This window comes from Equus przewalskii, chromosome 13, assembly GCF_037783145.1.
Source record: "Equus przewalskii isolate Varuska chromosome 13, EquPr2, whole genome shotgun sequence".
Lineage (NCBI taxonomy): Eukaryota > Metazoa > Chordata > Mammalia > Perissodactyla > Equidae > Equus > Equus przewalskii.
The window spans coordinates 9,756,240-9,774,277 of NC_091843.1; the positions used below are offsets into that span (position 1 = coordinate 9,756,240).

General features: G+C 51.9%; 1 protein-coding gene across 1 annotated transcript in view; it reads right to left on the reverse strand.

The window, feature by feature from the left end:
* Positions 1–17,775, reverse strand: part of KCNIP1 (potassium voltage-gated channel interacting protein 1) — a 344,476-nt gene extending 326,701 nt beyond the window's left edge. The window contains exon 1 of the mRNA XM_070570361.1: positions 17,177–17,775. Within this exon, the coding sequence (XP_070426462.1) occupies positions 17,177–17,264 (88 nt within the window). The 5' untranslated portion in view covers positions 17,265–17,775. The remainder of the gene's footprint in view (positions 1–17,176) is intronic.
* Between the last annotated feature and the right edge of the window lie 263 nt (positions 17,776–18,038).

Genomic DNA, 18,038 nt, shown 5'->3' on the forward strand with positions numbered 1-18,038 from the left:
CCCCAGGCTTGCACCTGTGCCCTCAGTTGCAGAGTCAAGGGTGACTTAGAGAGACTTGAATCACCCATAATCTCTGTCATCCCACACCAAGCTCCCGCATTCCTGGTATACATAACAGGAACGGGGGCTTGCTGAGCACATGCCTCCCCACTTCCCATGAGACTGTTGCATGAGCCCTCTGTCAATTCTGGAGCCTCTGCTATCCGACTCCCTGTTGCTTTCTCATCTTCAATTAAAAGCTCATGTTCTCTGCGGGTCAGCAGTTCTTTAAAGATCATCTAGGGCTGCGCCACTTTCTAATCCAGTGCTTGAATCCTCCCTACAACTGTCCACCTTACTGACAATCTGATGAATAACTCACTGCACCGGGAGGTAGCCACTTCCATTTTGGGATGTATTTCGCGAATCACTGCCCATACAAGAATCTGTCATCCCTGACAGCAAGAAGAACTAACATTTGTTGAGCACCTGTATGCCTGGGTCTGGGCTAAGCTTTTACATATACAGCACACTTAAGCCTAACAATATCTTTCAGGTTACTATTACTATCTGCATTTCGTAGAAAAATCACAGGGGAGGGATTTGACTTGCCCCAGGTCACAAGTTAGTAAATAGCAGAGCTGGAAGCCAAACCTGGACAACATCATTTCAGACTCTATTCTCTAACCACTGTGCATCCTGCCCCTTAGTTCTGGCCCATATCAAAAATGGAAAATGCCGTGCAGGGCAAGGTGGGTCCTGCGAGCCTGTTGGATGCCTTTATGTACCTTCCCACAGAGCCCAGGCTCTCAGGTGGCTCCCTGGAGCCACACCTCTGAAGTCAACAGATGTAGGGTGAGGCTGAAGCTTATGTATCTGAAAAAGCCCTGCAAAGGTTCTGATGAGGGCACTGCCCAGCCTGACGGGGTATGGGGTCAGCTACCATCTGCCTGACTCCACTATCACCCAGCCCACAGCCCATCAGATACCCAGCAGGAACTCAGGCATGCTATGGCCACAGCTATCCTGCGCTGTTACACTATAAGGAAGCAGAACGAAGAGAGGCTGCTCTGACATGGCTGCTTCTCAGGGACCTCACACTTGTCAGTGATCTCTGCTCTTTTTGCCATGTGTTCTCAAACCACTGGTTTAACAGTCCACTCCAGAACCTGTCCGGGAGTTGCTAGCATGCTCACTAATATAGACTTTATAGTCTTCTTTCACTGCCATTAATAAAAACTGACACCTCTTTGGTATCGAACTAATTTTTCTGTGATTTCGTTGGCTATGCAAGTAGTATTTCTAGCAACATCTAGTATACATGAGTCTTTAAACACTGTTTATATGCCCTCTGTTGGTTCCTTCCAACCCCTGGAATTAAAATTCTCTGAGCCACAAGCCCGAAGCTCATTATCTGGAGCAACCAGAGTCCTCTGAGTCCCTGATCCCAGGCAAGCCTCTTAGCCACTGTGGGCCATCACGCCCAGTCCTCAGATCTCGCTTCATGAGGGGAAATGTGAGCGACCCAAAGAGAAGTGGGTGTTGTTTTCTCCAAGCAGACTCAGCCATCAGTTACTCTCACTCTCTCTCAGAATGTGTTTTAAAGGCTTTTTTCCTCATTCTTATGATTTTTGGGGTAAGTTTCAGCTCAGTATGACATTCTTCTTATGGTCTTATACTATGTTTTCGTATTTATCTTTGGAGAAGGAACCTGCATGGAGGAAATCTCAGAAAAGCGAGGATCTGAATCTGGCTTGTCTATGACCTTGGGCGGTTTGTGTAATCTCCCTGGATCTCAGTGTCCTCAGGTGGAGAAGGAGTGCAGCATCGTTGGTTTTATAGGACGCTTGTGATGATTCAGTGCAATCACAAATGTGAAGCGCTCGCCTGGTACCTCAAAGATGCTGCCCAAATGTTCATTCTCTCTGAGCAAACGTGCCTCCGTCCTCTCATTAACAGATTCTCCTCTCTTCGAGCTCAGAGAACTTCCTACTGCCGCCTTTTTCTCATTAGCAACTTCTCACTTCTCTTTCTTGTGAGCATCGTTAAGGATTATTTTTCCTCTCTCTCTTTCAATCCATTTCTAGCTGTATCGCCTCTTAAAAATTTCAGCCACAGATGGCCTGCCTGACTTTGCCTTGAACCTTCTTAAGTCTACTTGCATAAACTTCGTTCCTGAGGAAAAGTGGTACCTGCCCACAGGGGCCACATCCCTGCCTGGCTGAACCATCCAAGAGTCAGAGGACCAGTTTCCTTGAGAGTCCACTTCATGGGAGAACCGTCATCATTGACGACACAGGTCTGGCCAGAATAATCGTCCCAGGGCGAGGCAGGCAAATCCTGCAGCCCAGAAATCAGATTAATTGGAAATTAAATTGCATTTCCATGCCAACTGCAGGATGCCTATATCCACAGCTAACTTATCAAGGTGATGCCTCATCTCCAGGAAGCCCGTGGGAAGAGAGCAGCTGCATCAGCAAAATTACAAGCTTGTATCTGAGGAGAAGAACTTTATTTGAAGTGCAACTTGAACCCTTCAGTTCCTCATTTTGGATTTGCGCACTTCCTGGCTGCCCCCTCTGCCCCAGGCACTGTGCCAGAGTCTGGAGATATGGTGCCCCTGGGACCCAGCACTAGCTGCTCCAGGGCCAGCAGCAGAAGGAGAATCCTGCAAGCAAAATGTCCCAAGTCCCAGCACTTTACTTGGCCATCCAGGGTTGAGCAGCTCTGGGAGGTAGAGAGTATTGTAAATAACTTCTTGGATAAGAATTGGATTTCTCTAACACTATACTAATCGATCACAGTGGTTGACATGTGCCACACTCTTTGCCAAACCCTTTACGTACATTCAGTCTATCCTCCAGGTGGCTGTAGGAAATATATACACTCTGATTTTCATTATCCTCATTTCACTGATGAATAAACGGAGACCTAGAAAGTCAGTAACTTGCCTACAGTTGTTACTGCTCAATGAACAGGCAGAACCGGGATTTGAACTAAAGTCATTTCATACAGAGCCTATGTCTTTTTTTTTTTTCTTTTCTGAGGAAGATTAGTACTGAGCTAACTGCTGCCAATCCTCCTCTTTTTGCTGAGGAAGACTGGCCCTGAGCTAACATCCGTGCCCTTTTCCTCTACTTTATATGTGGGATGCCTACCACAGCATGGTGTGCCAAGTGGTGCCATGTCTGCACCCGGGATCCAAACCAGTGAACCCCAGGCCACCAAATAGGAATGTGCGCACTTAACCGCTGAGCCACCGGGCCAGCCCCGAGCCTATGTCATTAAACAGTCTATGATAATGCTCCTTTATCTCCTCCACCTTTTTATTTTGAAAATGTCCAACTACAAAAGAGTTTCAAAATTAGTTCTAGGAGCACACATATTCTTAACCTTAATTCACAAATTATCATCAATATTTTACCATATTTGCACTACTCTCTCTGTCTGTCCCTCTGTGCGTGTGTGTCCTGTCGGTACCTGTGTGTGTTTCTGAACCATTTGAGTGGTAGGTTGAGGGACTTTAAACACAAGGCTGGTTTAGAAACCGTGTGGTAACAAGTTTGGCTGGAGGAGAGTGTGCACGTTGGGGAGGGTTGGGGGGTGACCCCAGCAGGAAGTGGGTAGAGACGGCGGGTGCAGCTGTGAGGGCAGGCCTAGCAGTCTGGGGTGTGTGCTAATGTGGACTGGACAGGCAGTGACATAGTGACAGTGAAAGCACAACTTTTATTGAAAGTATTGAGAAGAATTAAAAAATTGAAGATGTGTTTTCAGCAAATGATATGTTTATGGTCTCATTAAACATACACGCTTATTCAAGACGATGCAGACAAGACAGATACGAATCAAGAAGAACTTTAAAAAATAACCCTTACCCCCAACTAACATTCATGCTACTATTAAGCTTATTTCTTTCCTATTTTACTTTTCTCTGTTCACACACCTATTCACAGACTGCAACCTCATTGGACATACAGTTTGTATCTTTCTTTTTTACCCAATAACATGTTGGTAGCATTTCTGCATGTTATTAAGCAGTCCTCAAAACAATTTTTCAAAAATTTAATATTATTCCATTAGATAAATAAACCAAAATTTATTTCACCCACTATTTTTGGAGCAAAGTTAGATCATCTTCAGTTTTTCACTGTTATAGTGTGATTCCATGATGAGCACCCTGAACAAACGTCTTCGTGCACATCTCTGATGACCTGCTTAGAGCAGATTTCTAGAAGCTGGGCTCCCGGGTCAAAGGGCTGGGTGGGCGATCTCTTTGTCTGGCCTCAGTGTGGAGGAGACAGGACGGGAGAAACGGGAAGAGCGCCGCCTGTGCCTGCGGAGCAGGTGCACCGGGTAAGGGCTTGGACTCCAGGGACAGCGCTGAGAAGGGAAGGAGAGTGACAGACAGGAGAAACAATCAAGAGGACTTAGTGAGCAAGACACCTGAAGGGCTCAACACAGGGGCGTATGAAGAGGAACAGCGAAGTCAGGAGAGAGATTTGCTGTGTTGTTCCAAGGGCTGAGTAGAGGCCACAGGAAGACATTCACATAGAAGCGTTTATGATCCCTCCACTCTCCCTCTCTCCTGCCTCCCCCCTCCCTCCCTTCCCTGCTTTATCCGTTCATCCATCCATTGAGCCCCTTCTCTGTACCAGGCTCGTGAGGGGTGCTGGGCATTCTTACACGCATAAAATGTGGCCCCTGTCTCCCATGAGCTCACAGTCCAGCCAGGACTCATCTGTGGGTCTGGAGCCTGAGAGACAAGCTGAGGCAAGGGAGAGAGATGTGGAAGGCCCGCTGGAGGGAGAGTCATGAGGACAGGAGCTCAGGGACACAGATGAAGAAGTGAGGGGCCTTGCCCGGTCTCAGCCTGAGTCGCTGACTGTGTGGACTTGCAGAGGTGTCTGCTGGGTGGCCACAGCTCCAGGAGGGGCCCGACTCACCCTCCATCCCTGTGTGGCCCAGCCCCCCACCGCCAGCCAGAGGAGGCTGTGACTCAAGGTATCTAGTTCAAGGGACTTGCTCGCTCTGGCCTCAGTCTCCCCACCTGTACACTGAGGAGGCTGGGGATGGAGTGTTAGGAGGAGTCTCACGTCAGCGGTCACCTCTGGGCTCTCAGCAGCTCACTTGGGCAGACATCAAAGTCCAAGGCACGATGCATAGGCGCCAGATAATGCTGGGGACTCCCACGTCTGCTTTCTTTCTTTCTTTCTTTCTACATCATGGCACCAAGTGAGACAGAGGCCAGCAGGCAGGGGCAGATCCTTTTTAGTTTTTGGCCTTTAGTTCACCAAATGTGGTTCAGTGTCCTGCCAGAACTCACCTGCTCTGGTGGCTTTGTGATTTGGGGCCTGGATCTCCTTCCCGGGGTGGAGGTGCCCTCAGGGGACTCTGACTCAGGCCACAGAAGATGTCTGGTCTGCTCATTCCCAGGCGGGCTGTAAGGCTAAGCTTTTACTGCCCCTCTTCCTATTTTTCACCAGGGAGGGAACATTTGCTGTGAACGGGGCTGGGATGGGTGGACTGGAGTGAGTGGTGTGCAGAAGGTTTTGGAGGCTCTGGGCGCTGAGCTCATTCTCTGAACAGAGTGTTTGCCCTCCCATGCCACCTGCCTAGAATAAGACCCTTTGTCACAGACACTCTGACTCCAGGTAGGAAAAGGGAAGGTAAAGAGAATGTTGGAGAAGTCTCTGACTCTTTTCTGGCCTACTTAGGTGATGGCAGTCAATCAGCCACTTTCTGAGACCTGAGAGGTCCCTGGTTTGACTAAACTGCAAATGAGAGGAGATGTAAGCTCAGTCCTTATAGACAGCAAGAGCAAATAAAAGCAAAAACACCACATCACTTGTTGTGCCCTTAATGGGACACAAGCAAAGCACTGCACTGAACACTTTAGTGCATTCATTCAATAGACCTGCAAGATGGACATTATTATGTCTATTTTCCAGACAGAAAGCAAGGCTCAGAAGAGTGAGGGAACTTCCCAAGTTCATATAGCTTATAAAGAGTGGTGGTTGGTTTTGGGGTAGGATGAACTCCAAAAGTCATGTTTCCAGAAGGTCCTGAATCCTCAAGAGCTAACACACAGGCAGGGGGAGCCAGCAGTGTCCACAGCCCCCAGAGGCCTTCGCTGGTGAATGGTTGCTTCACACCCTCACAGAGGAGCCTCTTAGCTGAATGCAGCTGAGGGCAGAATGGGAAAGATTGCCAGTCCTTTCCCCCATCCGTGGCAGGATTCCGCTCCCTGCACAGTAAGACTAAATCACAGATTAGCCAAATGGCCCACAGCTGCAGTGACTGAGGAGGGGGCCATTCTCAGGATAGGGGACTGATAGATGACTGGCTCAAACCTTCATGTCCAGGATGCAGAGTCATTGGTGGCCTTGCCAAGGGTAAGTGTGGATGGACAGATGGACCTGGTAAGGCAGGATACAGAGCCAGGGCCTTTAAAAGGCACACAGGACAGAACCTTCAGGGAAGAAAAGAGGATTCGGAGACCCAGGGTCAAAGGCCAGCTTTGTCTGCTGGGTGGTCTTCCCTGGGCCATGGGCTTCTCATCTGCCTGGTTGACCTCTCAGCTTCCACTATGCGTCAGGTCCTGGGAAAGCAGCAACGGCCAGGATAGTCCCTGCCTTCTTTGAGCTCTTAGTGGGAAAGCTGGACCAGAAACGAGTGAATAAATGTGTGATGTAGGTGCTGTGCAGAAAACAAGGCGGCCTCAGGGGGTAGGAAGTACCTGACGTGTGGGGAGGTGAGGGGCTACTGTAGACAGGAGGGGATTTGAATTAAGTGGACAGAGAGCCAGAGGAGAACTGGCAGAAAGTGTCCAGACGGAGGCAGCAATACTGTGAGGACCCTCAGGCAGATGGAGCTGGTGTTCCAGCAAGAGCAACATGGCCTGGTGGCTCGGGTGCACCACTGGGAGAGGATGAGGCCAGAGGAGGCAGACAGAAATGCGGAGCCTGTAGGCCACCGAGAAAAGCCTGCATTGGACTCTCAATGTGTCAAGAAACCCCTGGAGGCAGACTCGTGAGCAAGGGGATTATATGATCCCTGTGTGCATTAAAAATATGGGAACAGATGAATAGTGATAGATGAATAAATAAGAAATTATGGTGTATCCATTCAATGGAATGACTCGGCCTTTTAAAAGGAATGAAATTCTGACACAGGCTGCAACATGGATAAACCTTCAGACATTGTGCTAAGCCAAACACACAAGGACTAATATTGTATGACTCCATGACGTGGGGTACCTAGAATAGTCAAATTCAGAGAGACCGAAAATAGAATGGTGGCTGCCAGTGGCTGGGGGTGGGCAGTGGGGGATTACTGGTAGTGGGTAGGGAGTTTGAGTTTGGGATGATGAAAAGTTCCGTGGATGGATGGAGGTAAGGATTGTGCCACAGTGTGAATGTTCCCAATGCCACTGAATTGAGTTGTACACTTAAAAATGGTTAAAAAGGTAAATTTTATGTTATGCATATTTACTACAATAAAAAAATATGGCAAAGGATGCTATACAATGAATTGTCTGTGCAGGTGAGTTACTTTCCTAGGGCCTCCATAACAAGATACCACTGTTGGGTGACTTCAACAGCAGACATTTATTTTCTCACATTTCTGAAGGCTGGAAGGCTGAGATCAAGGTGCTGGCAGGGCTGGTTTCTGTGAGGGCTCTGTCTTCAGCTTGCAGAGGCCACTGTGCTCTTCTCACCACGTCCTCACGTGGCCTCTCCTCTGCTTGAGTGCTCTCCTGGAGTCTCCTCCTCGTCTTTTAAGGACAACAGTCTATCGGATTAGGGCCCCATCTTTATGACCTCATTCTGTCTTCTTTATCTCTCTTAAGGCCTTATCTCCAAACGCAGTCACATCGGGAGTTAGGGCTTCAACATACAAATTGGGGTGGGGGGCACAACCCAGGCCATAGCAGGGGGCAGGGTGCTGAGGGATTTGACTGAGAGCCTTCCTTCAGCTCTGCCTGGGATCCTCAGAGGCACAGTTCTGACTCAGTGACCTCAGGCAAGTTATTCAACCTTTTCCAGCCTCAGCGGGGGAATAGTAAGAGTAGATAACTCATGGGGCTAGGGCTGGATTGAATGCGGGGACCCTTGAAAAGACTCAGCAAGTAAATAGCACTCAACGGACGGGACGGCGGCAATTATTATTTCTTACTTGGTGCCTGTTGAGTTCAGAATGACAGGCCACTGTTTCTGGACTTGTGAGGCATGGGTAGGGTTAGCCAGCGCAAGGGTGCTGGGAGTACAGTGCAGCCCAATATGTCTCGTGGCTCAGGAACATCCCAGGCTCCTGGTGACAGCTGGTTCCCAGCTGATGTTTGCAGATAGCAAGCAGCAAGCCTGGGCTCGGCTCTGCCTGCCAAGCCCAGATGGTTTGAAAAATGTCATCCAAACTGGCCCAGAGTTAATCGAAAGATTACAGAAAGAAAATTGGGGTAGGCTGACCCCAGCCTCTCAGATACAAGCCTCAGAATCACATCTCCCTCCTTGACTCCTGCCTGATTCTCTGCCTCTGCCTCCAACCCACAACGTTGCAGGAAGAGGTGACAACTGGCCAGACTGGAATTCCAATGAGGATGCTGGCTGGGTGACGCTCCCTTTCTTTCCCGTCCCTGTGGTCTTGGCTGTCCGGCCAGCTCTTCCATATGCTTTGCTGTCTGAGTGGAAAAGGTGACCTGTGGATGATGGTTTGCGGTGTAGACTTGGGGGCTCAGGTCTCAGGGGAATTCTCTCGAATTGTGCTGTTCAGTTAGAACGGAGGCCTTGAAAACTTGGTTTCTGAAACAAGAGTACGTGTGGCCTCTTGGCCTAACTGGGCAGTGGTCAGTCTCGTCTCCATTGCTTTCCTATCTTGGATCTGAGTTTAGAAACGGACGGAGCGTAATGTGGGGGTCCAACCGGAACTTGGAGACAGACAGCTCAGCTTCCAGTTCTAGCTCTGTCCCAGGCCGGCTGTGTGACGCTGAGCCCAGGCCCTGGGCCCTTCGGCCCTTCCCCTTTCTGAAGCTCCGGTCTCCTCATGTGTGATTGGGGTTAACTACTGCCATCCAGCCCCTGGGGTGCTCGTGTGCACAGTGCTTAGAGCAATGTCGGGCACACCGCAGGTGCTATGGGTAGTGCTGTTACTATTGTTAGTGAATCTGAAAATTCCAAAGCTGAAAGGGAACTTTGAGAACAGCCGCTCCCTCATTTTAGAGATGAAGAAACTGAGGGCCAGAGAAGGCAAGCCACCTGCTCAGTGAGCAAATGTGAGGATTTGGATTCGAACCCAGGCCCGGCCCTAAAGCTGTTGCTCCATGTAGCTCTAAGGACGCAAAATGGAAACAGGACCCCCTCATCCAGGGTGGGCTTTGTGTTCACGGGCCTCCCGCCCTCACCCGAGCAGGAGGAAGGCTTTCTTCTGCCTCCAGACCGGGGATCTGTGGGCAGGACAGGGAGAGTGGTCACGGCGGAGGTGAACGCCTTCCCTCCAGTCTTTTCCTGGAGTCCTGGCTTCCCTTTCCTTTCAGGTGACCCAGGGTCCTGTGCCATCTCCTCATCTCTGCTTCCTCTCCCCAGCTCTTTGCCCTCCTGGAGGGCCCTCAGAGGCTGGGTCCTCCCTCCTGCCCTTCCGGTTGGGGTGCAGATGGACACTGGCCAGCTGTAGTGGATGGGAGATGTGGGCCTGCTGCTGAGAGGGCGATGCTGCAGAGCATGCGGGAACTGGAATGGAAGGGGGACCAGGCGCCTGGTCTTGCTTTCACTGACCCTCCATCTCACCGAGTTCATTCTGGCTGGTCGCTTCTGTCAAATTCTAGCACAGAAATTCAGAATAGGGAGATGGAGAGTGGGAGGCCTCTGAACTAGCCCGACAAAGACCGGGCCTCAAAAAGGGACTCCAGGTGCCAGCCTCATGGCATAGCGGTTGAGTTTGACATGCTCCGCTTCGGTGGCCCAAGTTCACAGGTTCGGATCCCAGGCGTGGACCTACATCACTTGTCAGCTTTGCTGTAGTGGTGACCCACATATAATGTGGAGGAAGATTGGCACAAATGTTAGCTCAGGGCTAATCTTCCTCAGCAAAAAATAAATAAAGGGACTCCAGGTCACACAGCCTGAAGTTGCAGGGCAGGGAAAGCCTTTAGCCATCACTTATTCAATGTCCATCAGGGGCTTGAATCACCAAAAACAAGCCCCACGGTGAATGCTTTTGTAGGGCTCATGTTCTCACGGGGGCCAGAAGGGTGGCCAATAAATACGCAAACCACCAAATAAAAAGGATGATTTCAGCTATTCACAAGCTCTTGATTACCAAGCTTGCAATGGAGAGTCACCAGGGACAGAGGTGGCCACTCTGGAGGACCAGCACATCTAGAAAGGAGCTGGAAGAAGACTTGCCCCAGGGCCTGTTTCTTCCAGCTCTGCCTCCTTTCTCCTGGCTTCAAGTCCAAGGTTTAATCACAAGAGAAGAGAAGGGCAGAGAACTTGACCTTTATGGGGCAGCTTTTATGTGCTGGGTGCTGTCACATGCACCATCTCTTGGTAGCCCCGTGAAGTGGGAATTACTGGCCCCATTTTCCAGGAAAGGATGTAGATTCAGAATGGAAAATGGCTTGCCCAAGGCTGTCCTGCTAGGAAGTGGCAGGATTTGAACCTAGGACTGTCTGGCTCCAGAGCTGCGCTCTTTCTTTTCCTGCATCCTGCCGCCTTCCGTGGCTACTTCACATGACCACCTCCATACTTGGGAATCAACAGCTCTCAGGGACTAGGGACCCAGGGTCTGGTGAGAGAGGTAGCCCAGGGGAGATTCTGTGCCTGGAAGATTCTGTAACCCTAAGAGGACTTGGGAAGGTGAGGGTCACACTGGCATGGCAAGAGATCTCTGGGCCTCCGAAGGATGTATAAGACCTGACTTGATCCACTCCACTCATGTACTGGCGTAGCCCACGGCACCCTCCTGCCTGCCGGAGGGCCCCATTTTCAGCTACTTTTAATTTGGAACAAACTAGCCACTCCCCCGTGGTCCTGAAGTTAATAGGATGTCTGTGGAGCCGTGCCAGGAAAAGCAGCCCTGAGCAAATTACTCTTGCCTAGCATTGGGGTTATCTGGAAGAGGGGCCTGGTGGCCCCAGAGAGGGACAGCCTTAGCAGGTGGGAGCTCCCACTTTCCTCTCTCCCCTCTGTCATGGGACTACAGGGCCCCCAGCGAGCATCTGGCCAGCAAAAACGGATCAGGGAGTGATAGGCCTTCTACAGAGGGGGAGGGGTAAGAGACCTGTAGGCTGGGAAGAGGGCTACTGGGCATCAGGAGAACCAAGGCAAGCACACTCCCCACCCTGGCAGACCCTGGCTTGGGCTGGAGAGGCAGGCAATGCCCCAGAACCCTGGGTAAGTGACCTTTCTGTGACACAGCAGGAGCAGGCAGAGGTGGGGGACGCAATCAGGGTGTGGGGCTGTCCTAACACGACCCCGGCGCTCGCCTGTGCTGCCAGGACAGTGAGCTAGCTGGGGACCTGGGGTGATGCAGACTCTTTCTTCCTCCAGCAAGGGGAAGCTCACGTAAGCTGAGCTTCTCATGGGACAGGTGGCATCCTCCTTTTCTCAGGGGGCACTGGCACGTCTCACAGGTCCCAAGGTCTCCAGTGTCAAGGCTGTTGCTTTCCCAGAGATTTCTAGTAAACAGTTGGTATCTCAATTCCAGACTGGCTGGTGCCTGAAAGCTTGTGTATTTCCCCACTGACAGACCACTTCTCAAGCTCGTCCTATAAGAATGCAGCACAGTGCGGGAGGGTCCCTCATGGGCGCCAAGCCCACTCAGCATCTGGCAGGTGCCCTGGCCCCAGTGCACTGTCCGAGAGATGATCGTGATGCTGGGAGAGCAAGCATGTGGCTGTCTTGTTGACCTTGGCCTGCTGAGTGCTCCCTTTTCCCATAAAGCTTATTCCTCAATCCAGGCCATGCAACATTATGGAATTTGTCACAACCCCTAGCAAGGTGGGTGGCTTCCCTGAAGAGATGCAGCTGGTACAATACTTCTTGACAAACCTACCTATAAAATTAGAGGGAAGCTGGGGGCATTCCCTGCTGGTGACAAGGTGGGGAGCAATGCCTGCAGGGGCGTCTTCTCCAGGCTGCGGAGTGGAGAGGCAAATGCCTGGTCTGGGCCCCAGCGGGACCTGGGTTCTAATCTCAGCTCTGCCACTTGCTACTGGCTGGGCCACCTGGAATAACTAAAGGTCAGTATCTGTTAAAATGATGATTGCTCTTACTTCCAGGGTCGGGACTGGGGCAAGACAAAAGAGGTGCCTAGGGCACACAGTTTCAGGAGGGACTCACCTCAGCTCCCTGCAAGGGCAGGGTTGGCACAGCCCTGCTAGCTGCCAGCCTGTTCCATGTACGATCTTCATTAAATTAAAAAACAGCCTTGTGCAGTTGATGTTATTATTATCTCCAATTAAAAGTGAAGAACCTTGGCTTAGGGAGGTTGTGCAGCTCACCCAAGCTCACACAGCTGGTAGAAAACAGAATTGGGACTCAAGCCCAGGCTCATCCTCAAGTTCAAGGTCAGTTTTTGGAGGATCCTGAACAGCAGTGTGGGGGAGGCGAGAGGAACAGCGTGTCTCTGATGGGTCTGAAGCTGAGCACAGAGACAAATAACCAAGGCTGGAGTGGGAGTGGGGCGCTGGGGCTCTAGGACATTGTCCTTGAGATAAATCTTATAAAGTCAGCCCCACACCCACCCTGCAGCCACGCAGGTGGCCAGGACAACTAGAAGCACTCCTGGATTAGATTCCTTTGCCATCTGTGCCTGGGGTGACAGATGGGTTCCCAAAGTGCAGAAGGAAACCGGCTGAGACCTCCCCAGCCAGAGAGGAGCCTGCGTAACGCCTGGCTCCCGTCAATGGCCCTGGGGTCTCCGTGAGGGGGCTGAGGAGCTGGCTGTGCAGGAAGAGGAAAAGGCAGGTTCTCCAGACCCTGGTTTAACTAGGCATCCAAGCCAGGAGCTGGGCTTCTGCTAAGCTAAAGAGCAGGGGAGGGCCGGGCTCTAGGAGTCGTGCTAATAATTCCTGATAAGGTAATCAGGTGTGGAAAATGGATCACGTGTCAGTCTCAGCACCGGGTGGGGCCTTAGGAAAGCAAACTCAGGATAGGGAAGCAGTGAATGTTCTAGCGACTAGAGAAGCCACTCTCAGAGTCTGTGCCAGGCACTGTAGAAACAAGCAGGGAGGGAGGAGTCCTGCCCTGAGGTGCTCACAGCCTTGAGAGAAGCAGCTAATAACTGCAGCGGCAGCAAGGAACATTTCCTGAGTACTTATGATGCAGGGAGCTTTGTAGACACAATCTCCTTTGATCCTACAAAGAGGGCACTGTGACTCCAGATGAGGACACTGAGGCCAGGGGGTGGGGGACCCAGCATGAGGCTTCCCGGCCAGGGTGCAGAGGACCCAAGGATGTCTCAGTCTGGCAACCACTTGCCCTTTCCACAGCATAATTAGTTTGCCAACTCTTTTTTTTTTTTTTTAAAGCAAAAGAGAATCATTCTTTAAATTTCAGAGAAAGCCAGTATATAAAACACATCAAAGAAGAGCTGAAGGGACAAGAATGAGGGCGCTAGAACTCTCCCCGCCCCACACAGCCTCCCCTTCTGGGGACGATTTAAATGCCCTTCCTGAGACACCAAGAAAGCTCGGGCACAGTTCTGAAAGATTTGTCTGGCACTCTGGCCGCAGACTCAGGTCCTGCAGCTGGACAGAGCTCAGTTCACTGAGCGCCTCCAGGACTGGGCAGGCGCGGTGTATCCTAGAAAGCTCCTACCGGAAGCATCATCCAGGGGCCCCTGGCTGGTGTCTGTGGTGGGCAGCGCTGCTTCATTCATTTAATACTAGTGAAGCACCCACTCTGGGCTGGGCACCAGACAGTAGCTCTGGCTAGAGTGCGAGTAGAAATGCATGTGGTCCCTGCCTTCCTAGAGCTTAAGTCTAGTGGGGAAGACAGCCTGTAGCAGACATGTTCCTAAAAGGAACTTGGATCACAGATTGTGAGCAGGGCAACGAAGGAAAAGCTCAAGGTCAAGCAGATGTGAGCAGGAGGACCTGATGAGTTCGTCTCTGAACAGGGCACCGATGAGAAATCTGGGCCACCCAGCAGCTTCGACCAATGGGAAAGGGGATTGCTGGCTTCAGGGAGGTGGCCAAGGCCCGGGAATGGACAGGACAGGGAAGGGTGGTCTTGGGCTCTCCCTGTCCCCCAGGTATTCCCAAGGCAGGTCAAAAATAATAAGTTGTGCCCAAACCAGCAGGGGGTACTTGGTCCTATAGCATCTTTATGTTCCTCAATCCTGAAAGTGACAAAGAAAAATCCTTCCAAGGGTTGGATTATTGCAAATCCAGGACTCAGTGCAATGAATAATGAATAAGTGAAATCACAATTAAAACCGGGAATCATTAAGCAGATATAACATGTCCACGTAGGTTCTAATCTAAATTCACCTAGGGCCGGTCCATACACCAGAAAGGGTCTGCTACCCTCCTCCAGGCCTGGCCCGGCTCCCACAGTCATTTATTTAACAAATATTTAGCAAACACCTGGTTTGGGCAGAACACCAGTTTCCCGGCACATGCCTGGCAGAGAGCCAGGGCTGTGTACACACTTGCTGCTCTCTGTGGAGAGGAGAGACGCCATCCCACACCGGTCCTACTGTGGGCCGCCTTGCCGAGCCCCTGCTGTAGAAAACTCACACTGAAGCAGGTCGGAGGAAGGCCAGGCGGCCACTTGGTCCCCAGTGCTGGTCCCTGTGGAGCCCTTTCCTGGGTCACATGGATCCTAGTCTCTGGGATTCTGAGCAGAGAGAGGGGGCTGTCCTGAGCTTCTGGCTGGCTTCTCTGCAGAGGCTGACACCCCAGCGCTGCTCCCTCTGCCTGCCCCAACCTCTCTCCACCTGCCCAGCCCCACCCCTCCTCATCTCAGTTGACACCACTTTCGGAGGAGCCTCTTAATCTGCTCCCAGCTTCTCTTCTCTGTGCTCTTTGCGCCCCATGGCCCCTATCTCAGCACTCAGCGTGGTGTCTTGGGTCTGTGACCCTCCCCCAGAATGCATGTTTCTTGACGGACAGCTTGTGTCTTATTCGTCCATGTAGCCTGTGTCTAGCGATGAGTGTGCAACAGAGGAGGAGCTCAATAAATAAATATTGAGCAAATAATCGTAGGCAGATATGCAGAAGACGATATCTTCATGCTCATCTATTCAAATAGCTGTCTATCCTCTCTTTCTCACACACGCACACACGCACATGCACACACACCTTTGCACACACTCTCTCTCCCTGTCTGATGTACTTTCTCACACTCACCCCTCTAGCTGCATGATGTCCTTCTGTGATCTCTCTCCCCATCTGATGCTGCCTGGGGTGCACAGACCCACCTGCAATCAGCTAAATTAAAGAGCTTTTGACACTGGTCCTGCAGAGGCGATGGCCTGGTCACCCTCTCCAGACACATACCCATCTCGGTCTCTGACCGCTTCTTCACATCTGGTCACTGCAACACATCCTGAAAAGGGACCCCACATCTCAGCGTCCCTGGGTCCTTGTGGCAATGCTGGGAGGTGAACAGGGTCGAAGCAATGGACTCATTTTACAGATGAGGAAACTGAGGCTCAAAGAGGCTGTGGCTTGCAAAGGGACCAAAGCCGGAATTGGGACCTAGGTTCCCTAAGGCCAGGCCAAAGCTCTGGTTGCTGCATTCTGGGAAAGCAGAGCCTGCAATAGGATGCTGCGCCTCACCCACCACCCCAAGATCCCAGTATCCCTGCTGCGGGAAGAAAACCTCAGTTTCTCTCGGAGGATTGAACGGAGGAACTTTGCACGATCCTCTAAGCCCTCTGCTCTCTCCCCATCACCTCAGTCCAGCCCACTAAGGACCCCCAGTGATTCTGCCAGCAGCCCGGCCCTCAGCATTTGGTGTTCGTCCACCTGGGCTTCCCGGGGGGCAGTGCCCTATTTCAGTAGTGGAGTGGGGACAGAACAAGAGTGACGAAAAGGCATGAGAAAGGAGGCAGGCAAAATCTCACCGTTCGCTGTCCCACGCCCACCTTACAATTTGCACCAGGCTGGACCTGCTGGGTAGCCGGGGGACCAGAGCCACTTCATTACAGCTGGCCACACACAGCCTTTATCTTCTCTCACTGTCATTTTAAAAATCCCGATCAAGGGTTTGTGAGCCTCCCTCCTTCGCTGCATACCCTGCCTGCTGTTTCCAGTGCGTCTCCCCCAAAGACTCTTTCCACCTGAACAGAAGCATAAATATTTAAAGACGTGTTTTTTTCAGCCAGTGAAACCACATCATGGTGCTGCTTTCTTTTTAAATTTTATCTCTGGAAAGTTTGCCAGAATGTCTCCGAGCACCTCCCTGTCCCTGGTCCAGAGTGCAATGGGGGCTCCAGAGACAGGGACAGCCCCGGGAAGTTAGCCTCCACTCTGCATTGTGAGGCTGAGCCATGGACACGCAGTCCTATGGCTGGTCCACAACCTCCTTCTGGGCTGCAGGGGGAGTTAAACCTGCCAACTCCCTCCAACCCAGTTCTTGGAGAAGTAAAGAAGACAGACATCAACACAGGCAGGAGATGCGGAGAGACAGGGATACAAGACAGCAGAGTGATGAACCAAGCCGCAGAAATGGAATCCAATGAGAGGAAGCTCTTGCACATCAGACCCAGAGCTGATACGCATCCCGTATTCACCAGCGCACGATGGATTCCAGCCCCGTTGCCACCTCCTGCTGGCCCTCGCAAGCGTCTCTGTTCTGCAGAATTGCTCACAGCCCACCGCATCAAATCTCTCTTATCAACAAGACACAACACTCCGCGGATAACTTCTTGAAACTCTAGTCACGCTCAGCCTCTTCCAGTGCCCTGGGAAGGGTTCTGTTCCTCTGCCCGCCTGTAACCAGTCAGCCACACACCACCAAATCCATTTCCAAAGTTCCAGGCAATTACAGCCGGCTGAGCTCCCTGGCGTAGTGCCCGTCTGCTCAGAGCCAGGACCCAGGTTATCAGCAGCCCTGAATCCCAGGCACCAATTTCCCCCCAGCCTCCTCTGAGACCCAGGTGCACCAGAACGGCCACGCTTGCCACACCAAGGCGCTGTAACCAGCCAGGCCACATCAAGACAGAAAAGGAGGATCAAGGCCAGACTCCCTACCTTTGCTGAGGGTCCCAGTGATGAGCTTAAAGATGGTCTGGGCAAATTTCACGAACCCAAGCTTGCATCTTTTGGAGCAGCCGCTCATGGTGGCAGAGGGAAGGCAGGCTCTGCCGTCAGCGCCCAGAAAGGAAGGCTTCCACCTTGCGTGCCCCCGGAACTTGGAGACTGCCTGGGCAAACCCTGAGAGATGGACGCACCCCAGAAGCTCCGGGAACAGCACAGCTGCCTCTGCAGTGAGTCCGACTTCTGCATCCAGAGAGCCTGCAGGGCAAGATGCTTGCTCCCTTCCCCCTCCCTCCCTCTGCCCCCTCCTGCTGTCCACTCAAGTCCTCGCCACAGGAGGACCTCGGGATGCCAGGGCTGGGCCGGCACTGCCAGGGCACGGGGCGCTCCGAGGGAACGGAGGAGGAGAGCGAAGCTGAACGGAGCGGGGAGGGAGGAGCAGGAGCTCTCCCAGGCTTTGCTGACTGTCTTTCTTACATGGCAGTGGTAATGTAGCAATTAATACTCGAGTCAGAAGGGAGGGGACTGCTACGCAAAACTCCGCTCCGCAGCCTCACGGCTCGCTCTCCCGCTCTTTCCTTCCTGGTTCATCTAACAGATCAATTCTCCGTGCCTTGACCGGGCGCTGGGAGAACTCCCCACAGAGCAGGAGCCGGCCGCTCTGCGCTCAGTGGAAAGTTTGCAGGCAGCTTCTGAGTGGCCTGGTTTGCCTCACGGAGAAGTGGGCTGAGTGGGGAGCCCCGGGGGAGCTGGCCTGGGCAGCTCCCTTGGCACCAGTAGCAGGGGCTGTCTGCCTTCATGACATGGGAGGTTAATACCTCTGATCGCCTCCTGGCTCCAGCTGCCCCTGACTCAA